Source organism: Engraulis encrasicolus, chromosome 20 (assembly GCF_034702125.1).
Source record: "Engraulis encrasicolus isolate BLACKSEA-1 chromosome 20, IST_EnEncr_1.0, whole genome shotgun sequence".
NCBI lineage: Eukaryota > Metazoa > Chordata > Actinopteri > Clupeiformes > Engraulidae > Engraulis > Engraulis encrasicolus.
The window spans coordinates 15,622,753-15,640,252 of record NC_085876.1 but is presented as its reverse complement, the minus strand read 5'-3'; the positions used below and the strand labels follow the sequence as shown (position 1 = coordinate 15,640,252).

Genomic DNA, 17,500 nt, shown 5'->3' with positions numbered 1-17,500 from the left:
TTTTATTAAATATGAAGAAAGAGACATTTAATTAAGGTCCTATGACTTGTTTTTTTCTGTGTCATAGACAGGCATAAATGAGTGAGGGAAGAGAGGAGAGGAAAGGAGAGGAAAGAAAGATGAATCGCTGTTTCATGTCTTCCTGTTGTGCCGGCATGCAAGTGAGTGAGGGAGAAGAATGATAGGAGGAGAGAGAGGAGAGGAGAGTAGGAGAGAGAGAGAAGAGGAGGAGGAAAGGAGAAGAGGAGAAGAGCAGGAGAGGAGAGGTGGAGAGGGGGAGGAGAGGAAGAGAGGAGAGGAGAGGAGCAGAGGAGGATGAGAGGAGAAGAGGAGAGGAGAGGAGAGTGGAGGAGAGGAGTGGAGAGGAGAGGAGAGGAGCAGAGGAGGATGGGCGGAGAAGAGGAGAGGAGAGTGGAGGAGAGGAGAGGAGAGGAGAGGAGAGTGGAGGAGAGGAGAGGAGTAGAAGAAGAGAAGAGTATGGTATAGGGGTGTATCTTTTCCTCCTGTCGTCTTGGCCTGTAAGTGAGTGAGGGAGATGAATGTGTGTGTTGAGTGTGTGTGACACTGATGTATGCGTGCCACCCCAGGCTCACCCATATCCACCACACACACTGTGAGCTCAGCACACCATGGCCAATGCTTTCATCATTCCTCCTCTCCCTCTCTTCCTCTCCATATCCCTCTTTACTTTCCTCTCACTCTTGTTCACCTCCACATCCCCTCCTTTCTTCCCTTCTCTCCCTCTCTTCCTCCTCCTCTCCATATCGCTCTTTACTTTCCTCTTACTTTTTGTTCACCTCCACCCCCCCCTCTTTCCTTCCCTCCTGTTCCTCTCTGCATCCCTCTTTCCCTCTCTATTCCTCTTTGAATCTCTCTTTACCCACACCTCTCCATCCTCATTCTTTTCTCTCCACATCAGCCTCTAATCCCATATTCCTCCCCTTCAGCTCTTCTGTCTTCACTCCATCTATGTCACTGCCTGGCCACATTTCTCTCATTCTTTCTGTCTGTGAAATTTCTCTTTGTCACTCTCACTCTATTCCCATTAATTACTCTGGATTCCTATTCAACAATCACTTAGATTAAATTATGCCTTTCGCCATTTTAATAATTTATTTCAACCGCCTTTTAAAAGTTTGGGCTCATTTACAAAAAACTCCTTTTCAGGAGTCTCATTTTCTACAAGGACATAATCTGGAAAATTTATGTTGAAAATGTGACATATGTAATAGGTTCTCCAAGGCATATATAATTTAAATTGCATTTCATAATGTAATGTCCTGTGTAAATGTTCCCTCATGGTTTTCTTCACCACCGGCACCGTGACTCTCTTTGTCCTTATTAAGGTCACCACACATCGCTTCCAACAGCATTGCTGAGCAATGTCAGTTTCCGCAATTTGGGTTATCCCAACACACTGGCCGTGCACCGGTGTGTGGTGTTGTATTTAAAACATTGAAATCGATGGTGGCTCTCAGCACTTTGTTGGACCCGATGTGCGGTGGCCTTTATGCAGTGTAGCCAGATGTGTCTGACCAAATCCAGCCCAAAAGCTTCTCAAAAAACGCCAAAATGCGCTAAATTCCGCCCAAATTCAACAAATGACATTGACTTCTATGGGCCCAAAACGGCTGAAAAAAACGCCAAATTGCCATTTTTCCCCGTTTTTCCCCACAGACGCTCATCCCAAGTAGCCCAATTGGGCGGGCACCCACCCAATCTGGCAACACTGCCTTTATGCTCCCTATTTGTAAAAGACAACATATTTCTGTCAAGCGTATAGTAGCCTACCCTTTTTTAGAGTGAACCTGAAGACGCATTGGGCGAAACACGTTGTGCACTCCAAAAAATAAAGAGGAAAAAAGAACAGTATCCAGTGTGCGGTGTTTAATGAACTTTTCATATTGTACACTTTTTTAACTTTGCTCAGCTTGTCCTCTTCCCCTCCCCTCCCATCTCCTCTCTTTCTCTCTCTCTCTCTCTCTCCTTTCCCCATGTTTTCAGACCCCTCTTTTTCAAAGTAAACAAAAACAAACTAATCATCCCTGCAGATCTGGACTCCCGTGTTTTCCGTCTCCATTTGTTTTCCGTCTCCATAGCTGCAGATGCCATAGCAGCTTGGTTCCACCACCACCCACTGCCACCCCCCTTCCTCCTGTCTGCCACCCCCAGCACAAGTGCCTGTCTCTGGGGTAGGAGTGCTGCCAAGACTGGGGGTGGAGGTAGGTGGGTGGGGAGTACAGACAGGCTGGAGCGGTGGCAGGTAACAGATAGCCTGATTATCATCGACTTTCAACTCTCTTCGAAACTTGGTCTGACCAAGAGCATAACAATTAATATTTCCCAAACGGCATGGTTGAAAAGTGTCCCTTGGTTTACTGTAATGGTCATTTGCTTCCCGACAAAGTGGGAAGAGTTCTCAATTTTTCGGCAGCGGAGAAAGTACTTGCATTGCTCTTGACCAGGAGTCCGTATCTCGAAAGCGTCTTTGCTAACGACCAGGGCTCCGAACCGGTTCAAGGTACGAAAACGAAAACCGAAAACGAACGAAATTTTATGGAATTTTATGAGGAACGGAAACGGAAACGGAAACGAAATGGTCTTCAAGTGTTCCGGAACAAAAACGTTATTCTGAAATCCACAAACCGGTTAATAACGTTTTTTTTTTCCGTTCTCTATATTTCATACAAGTGCACGATTTTGTTTGAGGAGTAACCATGGCGACGAGCAGTCTTTTAGTTCGGCTACTGACGTGTATGAGGGGATGCATGCATAGCCTACAGCAACAGCATTTTGCTTCACCTGAGCTCTTGCCGCCGATTGATAAAATATTGAGGAGCATTGGCCAATCAGAGTGCGGCTGTAATGCTGTGCATTGTATGGAGAAACTTCCTGGGTAAATTTTACGGATGTGCTTCTCCTGGCTTTCTCGTAGTGATTGGAAGTTGGCTCTAATAAACCCGCCCTAAAGTTGTTGACCACCAATATCAAATAAGTTTTTGTAAGAGAGATGACACTTTACCCGCGCTGTTCTTCAGTCTCATTCACGGACAGTACAGAGTTTTATATTGACACAATGGAGAGCAAAAGATAACATGTCTTGAGATCGGTGTTGGGATTCCTACAGGGACAGAGTATTTGGACCATACAGTCTATGATTTGCAAAGGAATTGGATAGGCGATTTGATGAACCTAATAAGCAGAGTGCTCTCGAGAGACAACTGGTGGGTAAGTCATGTTTAGCTTACTACTTGTAATGGCACCGCCGAGTGCCTCGATGTTCAATGCGGTTATGGCAAATTATGTTGTCGTAAAGTTACTGAGGTGCTTTTGTTGTGCGCAGCGTATCCCACTGTCGGTTGTAGAGAAGGTGAGAGCTGGTGTTTTATGTGCTGTAATCAAGGACGTCTTATTTATCTGTTGTTGTGGTCAATGCGGGATAAAGTCATTCGTGGCAGATGGACTGACGCTAGCTGGCCCACTCAATGTTTCGATGGTTTCCTCAGTATTGCGCAATATTTCCTGGCTGTATTAACGAATAACAGTAGGTCGCGTGTGACAACAAGCAGGGATAGAGAAAGACAGCGCATGTTGTTTAAGTTATTATTCTCTTCTGTCGTGCAGAGGGCTGGGCTGATGGGGATCTGGAGTAGCCTACGTGGAAACTCTGACTATTTTGTGACGCGTCTGTTAGGCTACAAAAGGTCTCCGGTTTTGTGGTGATGGACTTGCGCTGGAATGGTTGGTAGCCGATATCTGAGAGCATATCCGAGATTTTAGACTATGCAACCTGTACCTTCTCTAGTGACCCCTTGCATCGTGCACATCTCAAAACAGTTTGGGATTTTTTGTGGAGCAAGCTTGTGTCCCTTTTACTTACACATTTCACTTGCTGCAAACCTCATCATGGCAGCAAACCTGAAATCCATGCCTATGACACCTCTTATTATGCTAACGTCACCTGTATTGTGCTTCCCTAATAAACATTTCCACCCACCGCTACTGGGCTGGCATAGGCTGTTGATAAGAATTATAGGCATAGGTTAAATCTGCCAGGATGGATAGCCCATCTGAGTGTTTTTGGGTGTGTTATTATTTTTGAGAATAGCTGTGTAAATCAAGGGGAAATAATGAGTACGTCTATTCTAAGATAAAGTCCACGAAAATAGACTTAATATGGCCGTTAAACACTGCAGGAACGTTAAGAACGAACGTTATTTTTCGTTCCGAACCGGTTCAGGAACGATATTTTTGTGGGGGAACGATTGCAAGAACGAAAACGTTAAACTGAAACTTGCCTGAACCGTTCGGAACGGAACGTTTGAAAAATAATTTCGTTTTCAAGCCCTGCTAACGACGGTAGCAACGTCCTTCGTAAGAGCGACTCAGGTCTCTCTCGACAGCGACGCTCACCACTAAATCCAAGGGAATGGTAAGATGGTCTTAAGACGATCTTAAGACCGTTAGCAACGACAAGAATCGAGAAACGGACCCCTGACTAGTAGCAAAGCTGAAGGTGTTGCGTCACTAGGAGGGCACGGCCTAGCCAGGTATCAGACTGGCATCATGCAAAGGCGTGATTATTTCACGCTGGTGCATTCCGAGTTGTGGTGCATCGACTTTGCATGTTGCAAGTTGTGCTTTTCAATGTCTCCAGTGTTTTTGTATGTCATTCCCTGTTCATTTATCTTTGTACTCCCTGTTTTCTTTCATCCCCCTAGTTTTGTATCTTTAGTTGTATTGTTGTGAGAGCACACCAAATAACATTCCTACCAACTGTATTTTATACTGTTGATATGGCTAAATAAACTTGAAACTTGAACTTGAAACTTGAAGGGCGCAGAAAAGCATTGTTGTCATGTGACCAGGGGTAGGACTGCTAAGGCTGGGGGTGGCGTAGGTGGGTGGACAGACAGGCTGGAAGGGTGGCAGGTAATGGCAGGTAATGACATAATAGTGACAAGCCCGTTGTAGATGCGTCCTATAGCATCTCTATAAGAGGGTATGTCCGTCTGTCCGTCGGTCTGTCTGTCTGTCTGTCTGAAACACATTCTGTAAATTGTAATTCCCTCCTGTGTCCACAAGATGGCAGAGTTGAGTTTTTGGCCTGGAGCTAGCAGGGCTCCTTTGCATAGACAGACACATCTTTGTCCGCCTGTCAACAACATGATTTGCTTTAATGCAATGTGCATCAAGAAGTTAGTGCGAGACATGTGATGGAAAAACAGTTACATCACTCTAAAGGCTCTTTTGTTGCGTTAAGTTAATTTGCTTGGAATATATGGTTTTGGGGGAAGTTATATCTTTACAGAAGAGATGGAAAATGTTCGATGTGATTTAGAAAAACTATGCAGATGCAGAAGCTACGATTAGACCTGGCTCGAGAGTTCCAACACTTGCTCGAACACCTGGTGATGCGTGCTGTGCAGGATATTCTCTAAACCAGTGGTTCCCAAACTATGGTACGCGTACCCCTAGGGGTACGCAAGGTGATGACAGGGGGTACGCGAGAAGATTTTGAATTTTGGAGAAAAAAAAAATGCAGGAAAAAAAATCAATAGCTTTTAATATTCGAATCAGGCATGGGCATTGATGTTTTGGGTATTTCATGGGTATTGGTTAAATTGTTTCCTTGTAAACATCGTTTTCAGTACACATCTTAATTTATTTTTCCATGGGGGTTAATCGCAAAATCAGCTGTTGAGGAGAGTCGCGTGCGTGGCACATCTCTGTGTGTTCCATCTCCTCCAGTCTGCATAGTGCAGCATCAAATGAATGGCTATTGTTAATAAACAAAGCATCATCACGTTCATTTCTGGAGTTGGTGAAGAGTTTCTGGGACTATGTGCTTCAATCCACAAGTACCTGTGATTACGCCAAGAGTAAGGTAATAACTTGCTACTTTTGGGATTTTGACAAAATAAGCTTTGTCAGGTCTGGTTCGTCAGGCAGACTGCAGGCTATGTGTTTGTTAGCATGCTTTTAGCGAACTGCTATGTTCATGCAATGTAATTTTTTTTAGCCAAGAGCAGTCATCTTACGTTCTAACACCACCCTAAATATCCGTAATTAGCCGTGAACAAGTAGGCTATGTGTGTTCAATTTAGGTGACTCCTATAACTTGTAGCGCAGTCACAGGTCCATCCAATTTCATTCAAATTTTAACTTTGGCTACAAAGTTGACATGGCTACTAGCCATGGCACGTTTTAATCTACATTCACACCCCTAAGTACCCTCTCCTTAATAAGTGCTGAGAGATCGCTAAATAATAATAAAAAAAATGGCTGTTTGAAAACATGTGCATTTATAAACCTTAATGGGCCATTACATCTCTGGCTGGAAGCCTTTCATAGTGAGGCTACCAATATTAGCTCTATGCCCATTCATCTGTGGACGTTTCTGTTGATGTGCATCGTGTTTTTGTTTTTTTTGTTTGTTTGTTTGTTTTTTGTTTTGTTTTTTTTTTGGGGGGGGGGGTACGCGGATGGAGCTAAAATGCTCCAAGGGGTACGTGATGTGAAAAAGTTTGGGAAGCACTGCTCTAATCACAAACTGTGTCTTCTATTCCGTTAAAATGTTGATGAAAAATCATCTAGTGGTGAGTTGGAAAAATGTGCATTGACACAATTGATTGTGAACTTGTTTTATATCGCTAGAATCGTCATGTTGATTTCATTTTATTTTTTTATTTTATCTCCTATATTTCTTCTCTTAACTTTACTCTATGTAATTTTTACTGTTGCCTACTTTGATATGGACCATGTATTCTGTGTCTGATGTAAATAAAGAATTGGATATAACTTTTAATTCACTTCAGAATCTGATGGAAAAACCACTCCAGATAACAGAGAGGCATGTGCAAGAGGGACGGGTGGAGAAAGAAACACACCAGGATACTTTTCTATTCTGTCTGCCTTCAGTTCTTTTTTGTCTGTGTGTGTGTCTGTGTGTGTGCGTGCGTGTGCATGTGTGTGTGTGCGCGCGTAGGTGTGTGTATGCCTCTGTGCGTGTGTGTGCGCGTGCATGCGTGTGCGCATGAGATTCCTGTCTGTATGTGTGGGCTTTGCTGTATCTGGTGGTGTAAGTTCAGAGGGGTGTTTGTATATTTGTGGGAATAGATGCATGTGTAGGCGTGCTCAGGGAACATCTACAAAGACAGCAGTGTGTTTTCTTCTTCTGTTTACACTGTGTCTGAGTTGCATCTGTCCGTAGATGTTAAAATTCATGCCGATGTACTTTACGGTTTTCTACCAACTGTGTGGTAGATTCTCAGATTTTCCTCTACTACACAAGACACACAGTTGAAACAGACACACAGATGAAACACAGATACACATACTGTACACTCACACCCACACCCACACCCACACACCACAGAAGCAACTACATACAAGAACTTGTAGCCCCTTAATGCACGGCATACCTCCTCTGACTGGCACGCTGTAATAGACATTGAAAGTTAACTACTTTAGTCCTTCACTACTATGACAGTGCACGGGGCCTTTAGTAATACATTACGACTTGGTCATTGCCATTCTGGTAACAGCTAATTTATAATGCCATGTCTTAAGAGGATATAGAAAGGTACCAGCACAGATTTACAGAAGAAAAAATCAGACAAAGTGAAGAAGAGAGTGACAAACATAGGACCATGGACACACACACTACCCACACTCTCCTACTCATTCACCCGGACACATGTCCCTCATAACTCACCAGCGCATTTGGTCCTGCTGATGAGAGGTGGTCCTGGCGGCCCGGTTCCCCCCTCCCCGGGTCGGGTCAGCAGAACGCTGATGCGGTACTCCGTGTCGGGCTCCAGGTGCCAGACCTTGTAGGTGAGCGATCCCACGCTGTGCGTCTCCGTCCAGGGAGAGTGGCTGGCACGGTACTCGATCTCGCGGCGGATCACCGGCCCGTCGCCCACGATGGAGTTGGTGTTAAGCTGGATGATGAGGTAGGTGGGGCCGGCACGCAGCAGCTGAGGAGGCGCGATGGGTGTGGGGGGCACTAGGGAGGGAAGAATGCAACACTGACTTTATACAACACGTAAGCATTGACATACAGCTATGGGGGTGGGAAGCACCAGGGACAGTAAGAATACAACACTGATCTTAGATAACAAATAAACATCGATATAACCGATGACAGACTGACAAATGGTATATGATGAGTTGGTGAAGCCGGATGGGGGATGAGGGTCACTAGGTGGGTTTCCGAGTAGGGGATGGGGGACAGGGGTATTACTCATTACTTTTATTTAAACATTTTTTGGGGGGCTTTTTTCCTTTATTTGTGATAGGACAGTGAAGGAGACAGAGAGATGGGGAAGAGAGATGGGTAAGGGTCCTCAAAGGACCCAGGCCGGAATCGAACCCGGGTCACCAGTGTAGCAGTACAGTGCCCTACCGCTTGAGCTACAGCAGGGCCATTTACTCATGACTTTGAATGACTGACTAGAATATTTCAATCTCGATTGGATCAAACTTGTACACTTGTATTTCAGGTCAAGCAGTTATTTTCTTCTGACTAATCTACTTTGGATTTCACTCATTTACAGTCAAGAGACTCATGAAACGAAAAAGGTCAAATCTTACATCACAAAATAAAGAACATTTTAGATTTTTTTTCCCTGCCACAAAATGTTTTTAGTCCACGCTGCTGGCTTCCAGGTCGTCACAGTGTGAATCATCTGATACCATCATGAAAAAAGTACTAAGTAAAAATGGAATTTAAAGATATAAAAGCAGCAATGGATCAGGCAATCGCCCACAATGGACATGGTCAGAGCTACACAGAGATGCACAAACAATCCCTTTGTTTTTTATAGCCTGACCGCTATAACTGCAATGTACATCATTAAACAAGACGCAGTAAATGCAACAAGCATAGTAAATTTAAGCAGCACTGTAAATGTAAGAAGCATAGTAAATTTAAGCAGCACATGAATGACTTAAGACTACAGTATTGGGACGTGGACAACAGTATCTGCCGGGTAAGGCCTTACATTGGTGCTTGAAATGTCAATGGTGCTATAATTGTAAATCATAGTGGTTGTCTCCTAGTCCTCATTTGTGCTCGTTGGCTCTTTGAGCGCTGCTGGCCCTGCCTGCCGTCCCCCCAGAGTGCTGATCCTTCTGTACGCAATCTAAAGCCTGGTTTAGACTCCTCCTTCAGTTGGGGAACATGTACTGTCAGCGGGGGGTAGCGGCAGATCGTGGACAACTCAGCCTGGAAGAAATATACGCTGATTGCGGCAAGGGGTCTTTTCAGTGATAAAAGAGGGGGACGTGGTGGCTGTTTGGGTACTTGATCTGCCGCTACTTCCCGCTGACAGTGCGTGTCCTCCAACTAAAGGACGAGTCTAAACCAGGCCTAAGCTGCACAGCGCTGACCGAACGCACAATCCCAGAAAATCTATGGCTCCACAGCACAGCAATCTACTGTATGGCACGTCATAGCACTGGCAGAACACTGAATGCACACATTTATTTATTCATCCAGTTACGTATTAATTCATTTAGGCCTATAGGACTGGGCAAGGGGAATACCTTGCTCTGAAGGGGGGAATCCCAGAAAAAAGTTTGAGAACCACAACAGGGATGTGTTTCTCGAAACGGTAGCTGCTAGCCAGTTAGCAGCTTCGGTAGTTGCCAATGGGAAATTGCATTGCAACAAACAAAGTAGCTACCATAGTTAGCAACTTCGCTTTCGAGAAATGCACCCCAGTATAGTAATATATGATAATGATGAAGATCAGCCTGGACTCGGGTTACATGATGCTAATGATGAGACTAGCACCTCCACAATTCCCTTTAATCTTTTTTTATTAACCACCGAACCAAATTATACGGCTTGCTTTATCAAAGGGAATTGTGAGACGACACGAGACTGCACTGCACCGATGCCTTTAAAACTTCACCACGGGGAAAGCAGACGAGCATGGTGAAGGAGAAGAAGAAGAAGAAGAGAGAAAAGAAGAAGAAAGAGAAAAGAAGAAGACAAGGAGGAGGAACAAAAAGAAACTGTTTCATGCCTTTGTGTTTTGGATAATCATTATTTTAGAGCCATGGCACGGCGGGACCTGTTACGTTTGACGGTGGAGCTGCAAAGTCTTTTAATCAAAGCAGGAGACAGAAGAGCCACTCAAATCGAAACAGCTTCAGATTCCTCATCTTTCCATGAATTGATGATTTGGGTGCCTAATTCATGCTATTTCTGTAGATATGTGTCTCTGATGGGCCATCAGATACTAATCAAGCCGCCAAAAGCAGCTCACTTGGCCCCACATGATGAGCAATAGATGGAGCAATAGAACCTTCCTACATGATGGAGCAATAGGGTCTCGCCTCCGTGTGTGGTGGGAGCAATTCTCTGAGTTGCTACAGCACTGTCTGTGGAGTGTGTTAGAGAAATACTTTTTTTGTTTTTAGTGTGTGTGTGTGTGTGTGTGTGTGTGTGTGTGTGTGTGTGTGTGTGTGTGTGTGTGTGTGTGTGTGTGTGTGTGTGTGTGTGTGTGTGTGTGTGTGTGTGTGTTTGTCTGTGTGTGTGTGTGTGTGTGTGTCTGTGTGTGTGTGTGTGCATGTGTGCATACTGCATGTGTGTGCTCTCTCACCTCTAACGATGAGCTCCCCAAAGTTGGAGACGGCGGCCCCGCGTGGTGACTGCGTGATGCAGCGGTAGAGGTCCTGCTCGCCCCTCTGGGCCGCCTCCACCTGGAACAGCGCCACCCAGCGGCCCTGACGCCAACCCACCGACGCCGGCTCCATCAGGGCACCGTTACGCCTCTAAAGGGGGAGAAGAGGACAGTATACATATTACAATTTAGCCACCCAGCGGCCCTGACGCCAACCCACCGACGCCGGCTCCATCAGGGCCCCGTTACGCCTCTAAAGGGGGAGAAGAGGACAGTGCACATATTACAATTTAGCCACCCAGGGCCCCGTTACGCCTCTAAAGGGGGAGAAGAGGACAGTATACATATTACAATTTAGCCACCCAGCGGCCCTGACGCCAACCCACCGACGCCGGCTCCATCAGGGCCCTGTTATGCCTCTGGACAGAGGGAGAGCAGAGAATAGTATATTACTATTTAGTCAACAACAGAGAGGCATATATTGCTATTTAGCAAACAGCAGAGAGGCATATTGCTATTTAGCCAACCCACAGACGCTGACTCCATCAAGGGCCCGTTACCCCTCTGAAGGAACAGAGAGGGAGAGCAGAGAACAGTATATTACTATTTAGCTACACGCAAATTAAAGACCATTACAGCAGAGAACAGTATACCGTATTGGCCCGAATATAAGATGTGGTTTTTGTTATAAAAATAGTACTCTAAAAAGGGGGTTATCTTATTTCCGCGCGCTAGACTAAATAGCGTCAATATTTTTTAGGCCTACTATTATTATTATTATTATTATTTTTACTAAACCTGAATGCGGCCATTATGCTTCACAACAATGCCACAAAACTCAATAATGGATAGGTTAAGAGATTGTTTTGCCCTTATCAAATTTGCTGATGCTTGTTTCGTGATGACTGTTGCACCGCACGTCTATCAACTGTCAATGTCAATGCGATGCGGCCGACAGTGCAAGTGGAAAAACACAACAGTCAATCGTGGCTCGTTGCTCTGCTTTTATTTGTGTTCGGTTTTACATTCTCATCAGGAAAGCTTTGGTTGTTCTCTCTGGTCACCCGACAACACCACTTGAAAGTAAAGAAATGAAGGGTGATTTGACGAACAACCTGTAGGCTAATGGTGCCTTCACAATCTCGGGACCTCTCTAGACAGCTGACGACACTGCTCATGTGACAACTAAGTTCTGGTCTTTGGCGCATGAACGCCACTGATCCCGGAACAATCGGGAATCATGCGTGTTTTGTTTTGGTTCTCTTTTCTTTTTTCACCTCCACACCCACGACATATCATTTTAGCTGAAGTAAGCTAAATTAAACAGTCAGAGACCAGCATTGCTGTCATATGTGCATCTGCAATTGAATGACATTAACTGGTGTTGTTGATAGTGATTACAAGACAACATTTTAGCATTTATGATACTGTTAACATGTCAGTTGCATGCACGGGCGCCATGTTGATGATGCGTGTGTCGTTACACAAAACATAAGCTCGGGAACTCGTTGTTCTATACTTCCGCCTGAGATCAACCTCGATAATTATCGATCTGACATTGCGTCACCAAATGTTCACTCCCACCAACTTTCCCGAGGTTTTAGGTCGGCTTTCTTGCGATTCTCGACTTTTTGAACGAGCTATAAGTTTTGGATGCTGTCATCAGCCAATCAATGGTCATCTGTGTGCAGCGGCGTGTGTGACAAGCGGTGGCTATTTGACGATACAACCTCACAACGATGCAACAACACAGAATAATGGTTAGGGCAAGAGATTGCCTTGTTCATGTAAAATCACTGAGAGTTTTACCCTTGGTACGAAATGAATACCAATCGGACTTCTAATGTCATCGTGGTGCTGGCAGCACATGGGTTTCAAATGCAATGCGTCAATCTGATTTTGGTCACGTTCGGTTTCCACAGTCCAACGGAAAACTTTGGATGCATAAAATGAAGGCAATTTGGCTAGACGGCTGCTGGTTAGATATTGCTGTCAACTTAGCATTTTGCAAAATCTGTGCATTGCACAATAGGTAGCCTATCTCTAGTGGACTGGTTGCCTGGCTGGTGCAGACTATGCTCTGAGTGTAGGATGTTGCGTTGCACTTAGATCAGGCGGAACGGAGATGGAGAGCAGAGAACAGTATATTACTATTTAGCCACACGTAAATTAAAAATAATTATAAGTCGCTTTGGACAAAAAAGCGTCAGCTAAGTGTAATCTAATGTACTGTAATATTGGTCAATGCATCAGACATATAAAATAAGCAATAAACACAGTGTATTATATTTTAAACCATGAATGCATCATCTGTATTCCAGGTGAATGACTTCAAGACTTCAAAAGTAAGAGAAAAATGAAAGTGAAGCAGAGGTGAACAGACAAAAGTGATAGAAAGTTTTCACAGACTTCTCACACCACTGGGTACTTACTTAGATCTACTTTTAAATCAATGCACCATTAACCAGACAGCCTATGGCCGTAAATGCCCTGGCTACCGGCCCCAAATCTTGGGCTAATGGCAGAGCCATCAGTGAGGGGCATTGGCATGGTAGTTTATAGTCTGAGGACTATTTAGCCCTCAGAGAGAGAGAGAGAGAGAGAGAGAGAGAGAGAGAGAGAGAGAGAGAGAGAGAGAGAATTGGACTGAACAGACAGATAGATACACAGATACACAGCCAGACATCTCTTTATGATCTTTGGACCATTTAGCCCTCAGAGATAAAGTGACCAAAACATGCACAAACGCAAACACAAACACAAACACAGAAAGACATGAACAGTCACACTAGGCACCCCCTTTCACACAAACACTCGCATGCAGGCACGCAGGCACATGCGCACACACGCACACACATGCACACAGACACACACACAGACACACACACACACACACACACACACACACACACACACACACACACACACACACACACACACACGTATACGAAGACAAACAAAGAGAAGGGACAGACAGCCACTGAAGAGAGGATGGAGTGATACACGGAGCAGAGAATGGATGAGAGAGAGAGAGAGAGAGCGAGAGAGAATAGGCCAGAGAGACCCAGAGATGATGGCAGAGATGGTCAGCAGGTGGGGGATACGAGAAGGAGAGAGAATGATAGAAACAGATGGAGAAAAAACTTGTGAAACAGAAACAGTGAGAGTGAAAAACAGCAAGAGATAATCAGGATGCCAAACAGAGAAGCAGAACATGGAGCATAATTAACCCACATTTAAATTATTAAAATATGAGGATGCTTAACCAAATAATGCTAACTTTTATAGTCTGTCTCATATTTACAAACAGAAACATCTTGACTGCAGACTGCATTCTGTACACTTGATCTGATCAAGCGTGAAAGTATGAAGACAAAGAGAAAACAGCTGCTGTAAAAACAAGAGAAAAAAAATGAAATAAGAATAGACATGGCAGCATAGCAGCATGCTTTGTTGTTGTGTTGAGAGAAAAAGAGAGAAAAAGAGAGAGAGTAAGAGAGAGAGAGAGTAAGAGAGAGAGAGAGAGAGAGGCTGGTGTAGGCGGTGGAATAGGCAGTTGTTGGCGGTATACGTGTAGGTGTTGGTATTTCTTTTTCTTAAGATAAAACTGAAAAAGTGTCCGCTTCGACCAGAATTTTTCTGCTCCCACTAGGTATTTGTTTTTGTGTCTCCTTTGTTCTCCCCGAGGCAGCGCATCCAACAAAACTTTTCATTTGTGTCACAAACACATTCATCATGCGTGCGTGCGTGTGTGCGTGCGTGGGTGTGTGTGCAAACAAACACGTGTGTGCGTATGTACACAAAAGTAGGCCTACTTGAGGACTGGTGTTCCATTCAGAGATGCTCTTTTCTCAACACTTACTAACTAATGGTAAAAAGTCCTCTTCAACTGGCTTAAGAATGTTAAACTGTGCTCAAACAAAAACAATCCATAACCTTAAACCGTTGGTGAGGGAATGCTTTTACACTTTTACTTTTAACAGTAACAACAAAACTACCCCAGCAAAAGGGGTCAAAACATGTGGGGTCCAGGATTTGGGCCCCAAATGGAGCAAGGGCCCCATGTGGGTGTGCTCCAATAGCAGTGGCCTCACGACATACAGTAGGATTGGTGTACAAACACACACACACGCACGCACGCACGCACGCACGCACGCGCGCGCGCGCACGCACGCACACACACGCACACACACACACACACACACACACACACACACACACACACACACACACACACACACACACACACACACACACACACACACACACACACACACACACACACACACACACACACACACACACACACACGTGTTATATAAGCTGTCAGGAAGGTGGCCGTCCTGCGTTAAGTCCACAATATTGGACATCTTCTTGGACATTGGAGGTACTTATATGCTACAGAACATGACAGTGCACTCTCATCTGCTCTCTGTGTGTGTGTGTGTGTGTGTGTGTGTGTGTGTGTGTGTGTGTGTGTGTGTGTGTGTGTGTGTGTGTGTGTGTGTGTGTGTGTGTGTGTGTGTGTGTGTGTGTGTGTGTGTGTGTGTGTGTGTGTGTGTGTGTGTCGGCAGGCTCTCTACCCCACTGTGCAGGCAGAAGGTATGATGTTTGAAAAGCGTGCACCGAACAAATTGGATCTGTGGCTTGCTAGAGCATCACAGGCACCATGTTTCTCTCTTTTAATCTCCGAAAGAGGAGAAGACAGGAGAGCAGAGAGGAGAGGAGAGGGGAGGAGAGGAGAGGGGAGGAGAGCAGAGGAGAGGAGAGGAGAGGAGAGGAGAGGAGAGGAGAGGAGAGGAGAGGAGAGGAGAGGAGAGGAGAGGAAAGGAGGTTATGGTAGGGGATAGGAGAGGAGAAAATAGGAGTGCGGGGAAGAAGAGAGTAGAGGAAAGCAAAGCTGAGGAGAGGAAAGGAGAGGAGAGTAGAAAAGAAGTTAGGAGAGGAAGAAAAGGGGAAAGGAGGGGATAGAAAAGAGAGAGGAGGCAGTGAAAAAGAGAGGAGAGGATCCTGGTTCCCTCGTGGCTCAATTTGAGGGTGCTGCCACCCTGAAATGATTTGCTGTGTCTGGACAAGCTCAGGTGATAATTGCCTTCATGTTGCCCATGTACTTATGTGGTTGAAGCATGCTGGCTTCCTAAGCTTCCTGTAGAAGGCTTAGTCACACCTTCACTCTATATGTGTGTGTGAGCTTAGTCACAGCTTCACTCTATATGTGTGCGTTTGTGTGTGTCCTCATTTATGTTAGCAATGAATGTGTGTGTGTGTGCCTGAGCATGCGTGCGTGCATGGGTATGTGTGTGTGTCTGTGCCTACCTGAACTCTGTGCGCATTCATATTTGAGTTACAGTATGTACCTATTTTAAAGAGGTATGGTGTCAAAATGAGCTTTGGTTTGATGGTTTCATGGTTCGATAGTTTTCCTCTGCATCCTTTTATTATATAATCTGACCAATGGGGTAACAAACATTACACTGACACACACCTGCAGACAGCCGGTCTGAGCTACTGACAACAGCACTAAGGAGGACGCTGTGTGTGTGTGTGTGTGTGTGTGTGTGTGTGTGTGTGTGTGTGTGTGTGTGTGTGTGTGTGTGTGTGTGTGTGTGTGTGTGTGTGTGTGTGTGTGTGTGTGTGTGTGTGTGTGTGTGTGAATGACCATTTCATTCACGTGTCACTAAAGCCTCTCAATCAGAAACGCAATGAGATGCCAATCGGCAGTCTGGCAATCAGCAGTTTCATCTAATATTGCTGCGACATGCATCATTTGGTCTGTCTCTCTCTCCCTGTCTGCCTCTCTCTGCCTGTCTGCCTGTCTGCCTTTGCCAATCTCCCCAATCTGTTAGGCACTAACCGGCTACTTTGTTATTGCCTGCATATCCATGAGTAATTACAGACGCACACAGGCAAACACACACGCAAAGTCACACACACATACACACACACACACACACACACACACACACACACACACACACACACACACACACACACACACACACACACACACACACACACACACACACACACACACACACACACACACACACACATACACACACACAGGCCTATCCCATGACAAATTACAATGGGCAGAGATGAATGCCAACCCATTCAGATCCCTCATACCCAGAATACATCTGGCCACTATGGGAGAAAGGGGGTTTAATTAAATGGAGGCCCTATGAAAACAGTTTCTTTTTGGGCATGGACAGTGGCTAGTCGACTGTAAGAACGGTGGTGAAAATAGCAATGCAGAGACACAAAGCCCATCTGTCGGTTCATCGTGAGGGTCTGATGGAAAAGCTGGTGAGGATCAAAGCATGGACATCAATTAGGGTGATCTCACACCTGGTCCCTTTCAGCCACTAAAGTGAACTCAGACATGTGACTCAGCATTTTCGGCAAATATGTGAATGCTCCAAGTTGTACCCAGACCCGTCAGAACCATACAGTGACGTTTATTGACGAGGTCTCATTTCGCTTTTGAGTCCTAACAAGTTACATCTGACTAGGTGTAATCACTTAAGGGGGCCTCTACAGAAAAAAAAAACATCACCAGGTTCAGATTCAAGGATGTTGCAAAACCGCTCTGTTATGTACTCTGATTTGCTGCTCTAAACATCATAGACAATATCTATCTAGCTACGCTTTGATATTGTTAATGTATCGTTTCGCTTGAATATAAATACATTCTCATTTGCATATAGTGCATTGGTTGAGGTGCTCTTATCTACAACTGCATCTGTTGGTGGACCTAAGTGAGTGATTTTCCAGCTTCCAACGATACTTCTAAGCAGTTTTTGTCAATGCTGTGACCTAATCATAACTTCTAACCCTTAAATACAAGGGTTATTGAAAGC

General features: G+C 44.9%; 1 protein-coding gene across 1 annotated transcript in view; it reads right to left on the bottom strand.

Annotated features, from left to right (window-relative positions):
• The window catches only part of LOC134436339 (receptor-type tyrosine-protein phosphatase U-like), a 310,831-nt gene that overhangs the window by 104,150 nt on the left and 189,181 nt on the right, over nucleotides 1-17,500 (bottom strand). Inside the window, exons 6-7 of the mRNA XM_063185499.1 lie at nucleotides 10,617-10,788; nucleotides 7,718-8,011 (exon numbers count right to left, since the gene is read on the bottom strand). Of these exons, the coding sequence (XP_063041569.1) occupies nucleotides 7,718-8,011; nucleotides 10,617-10,788 (466 nt within the window). The remainder of the gene's footprint in view (nucleotides 1-7,717; nucleotides 8,012-10,616; nucleotides 10,789-17,500) is intronic.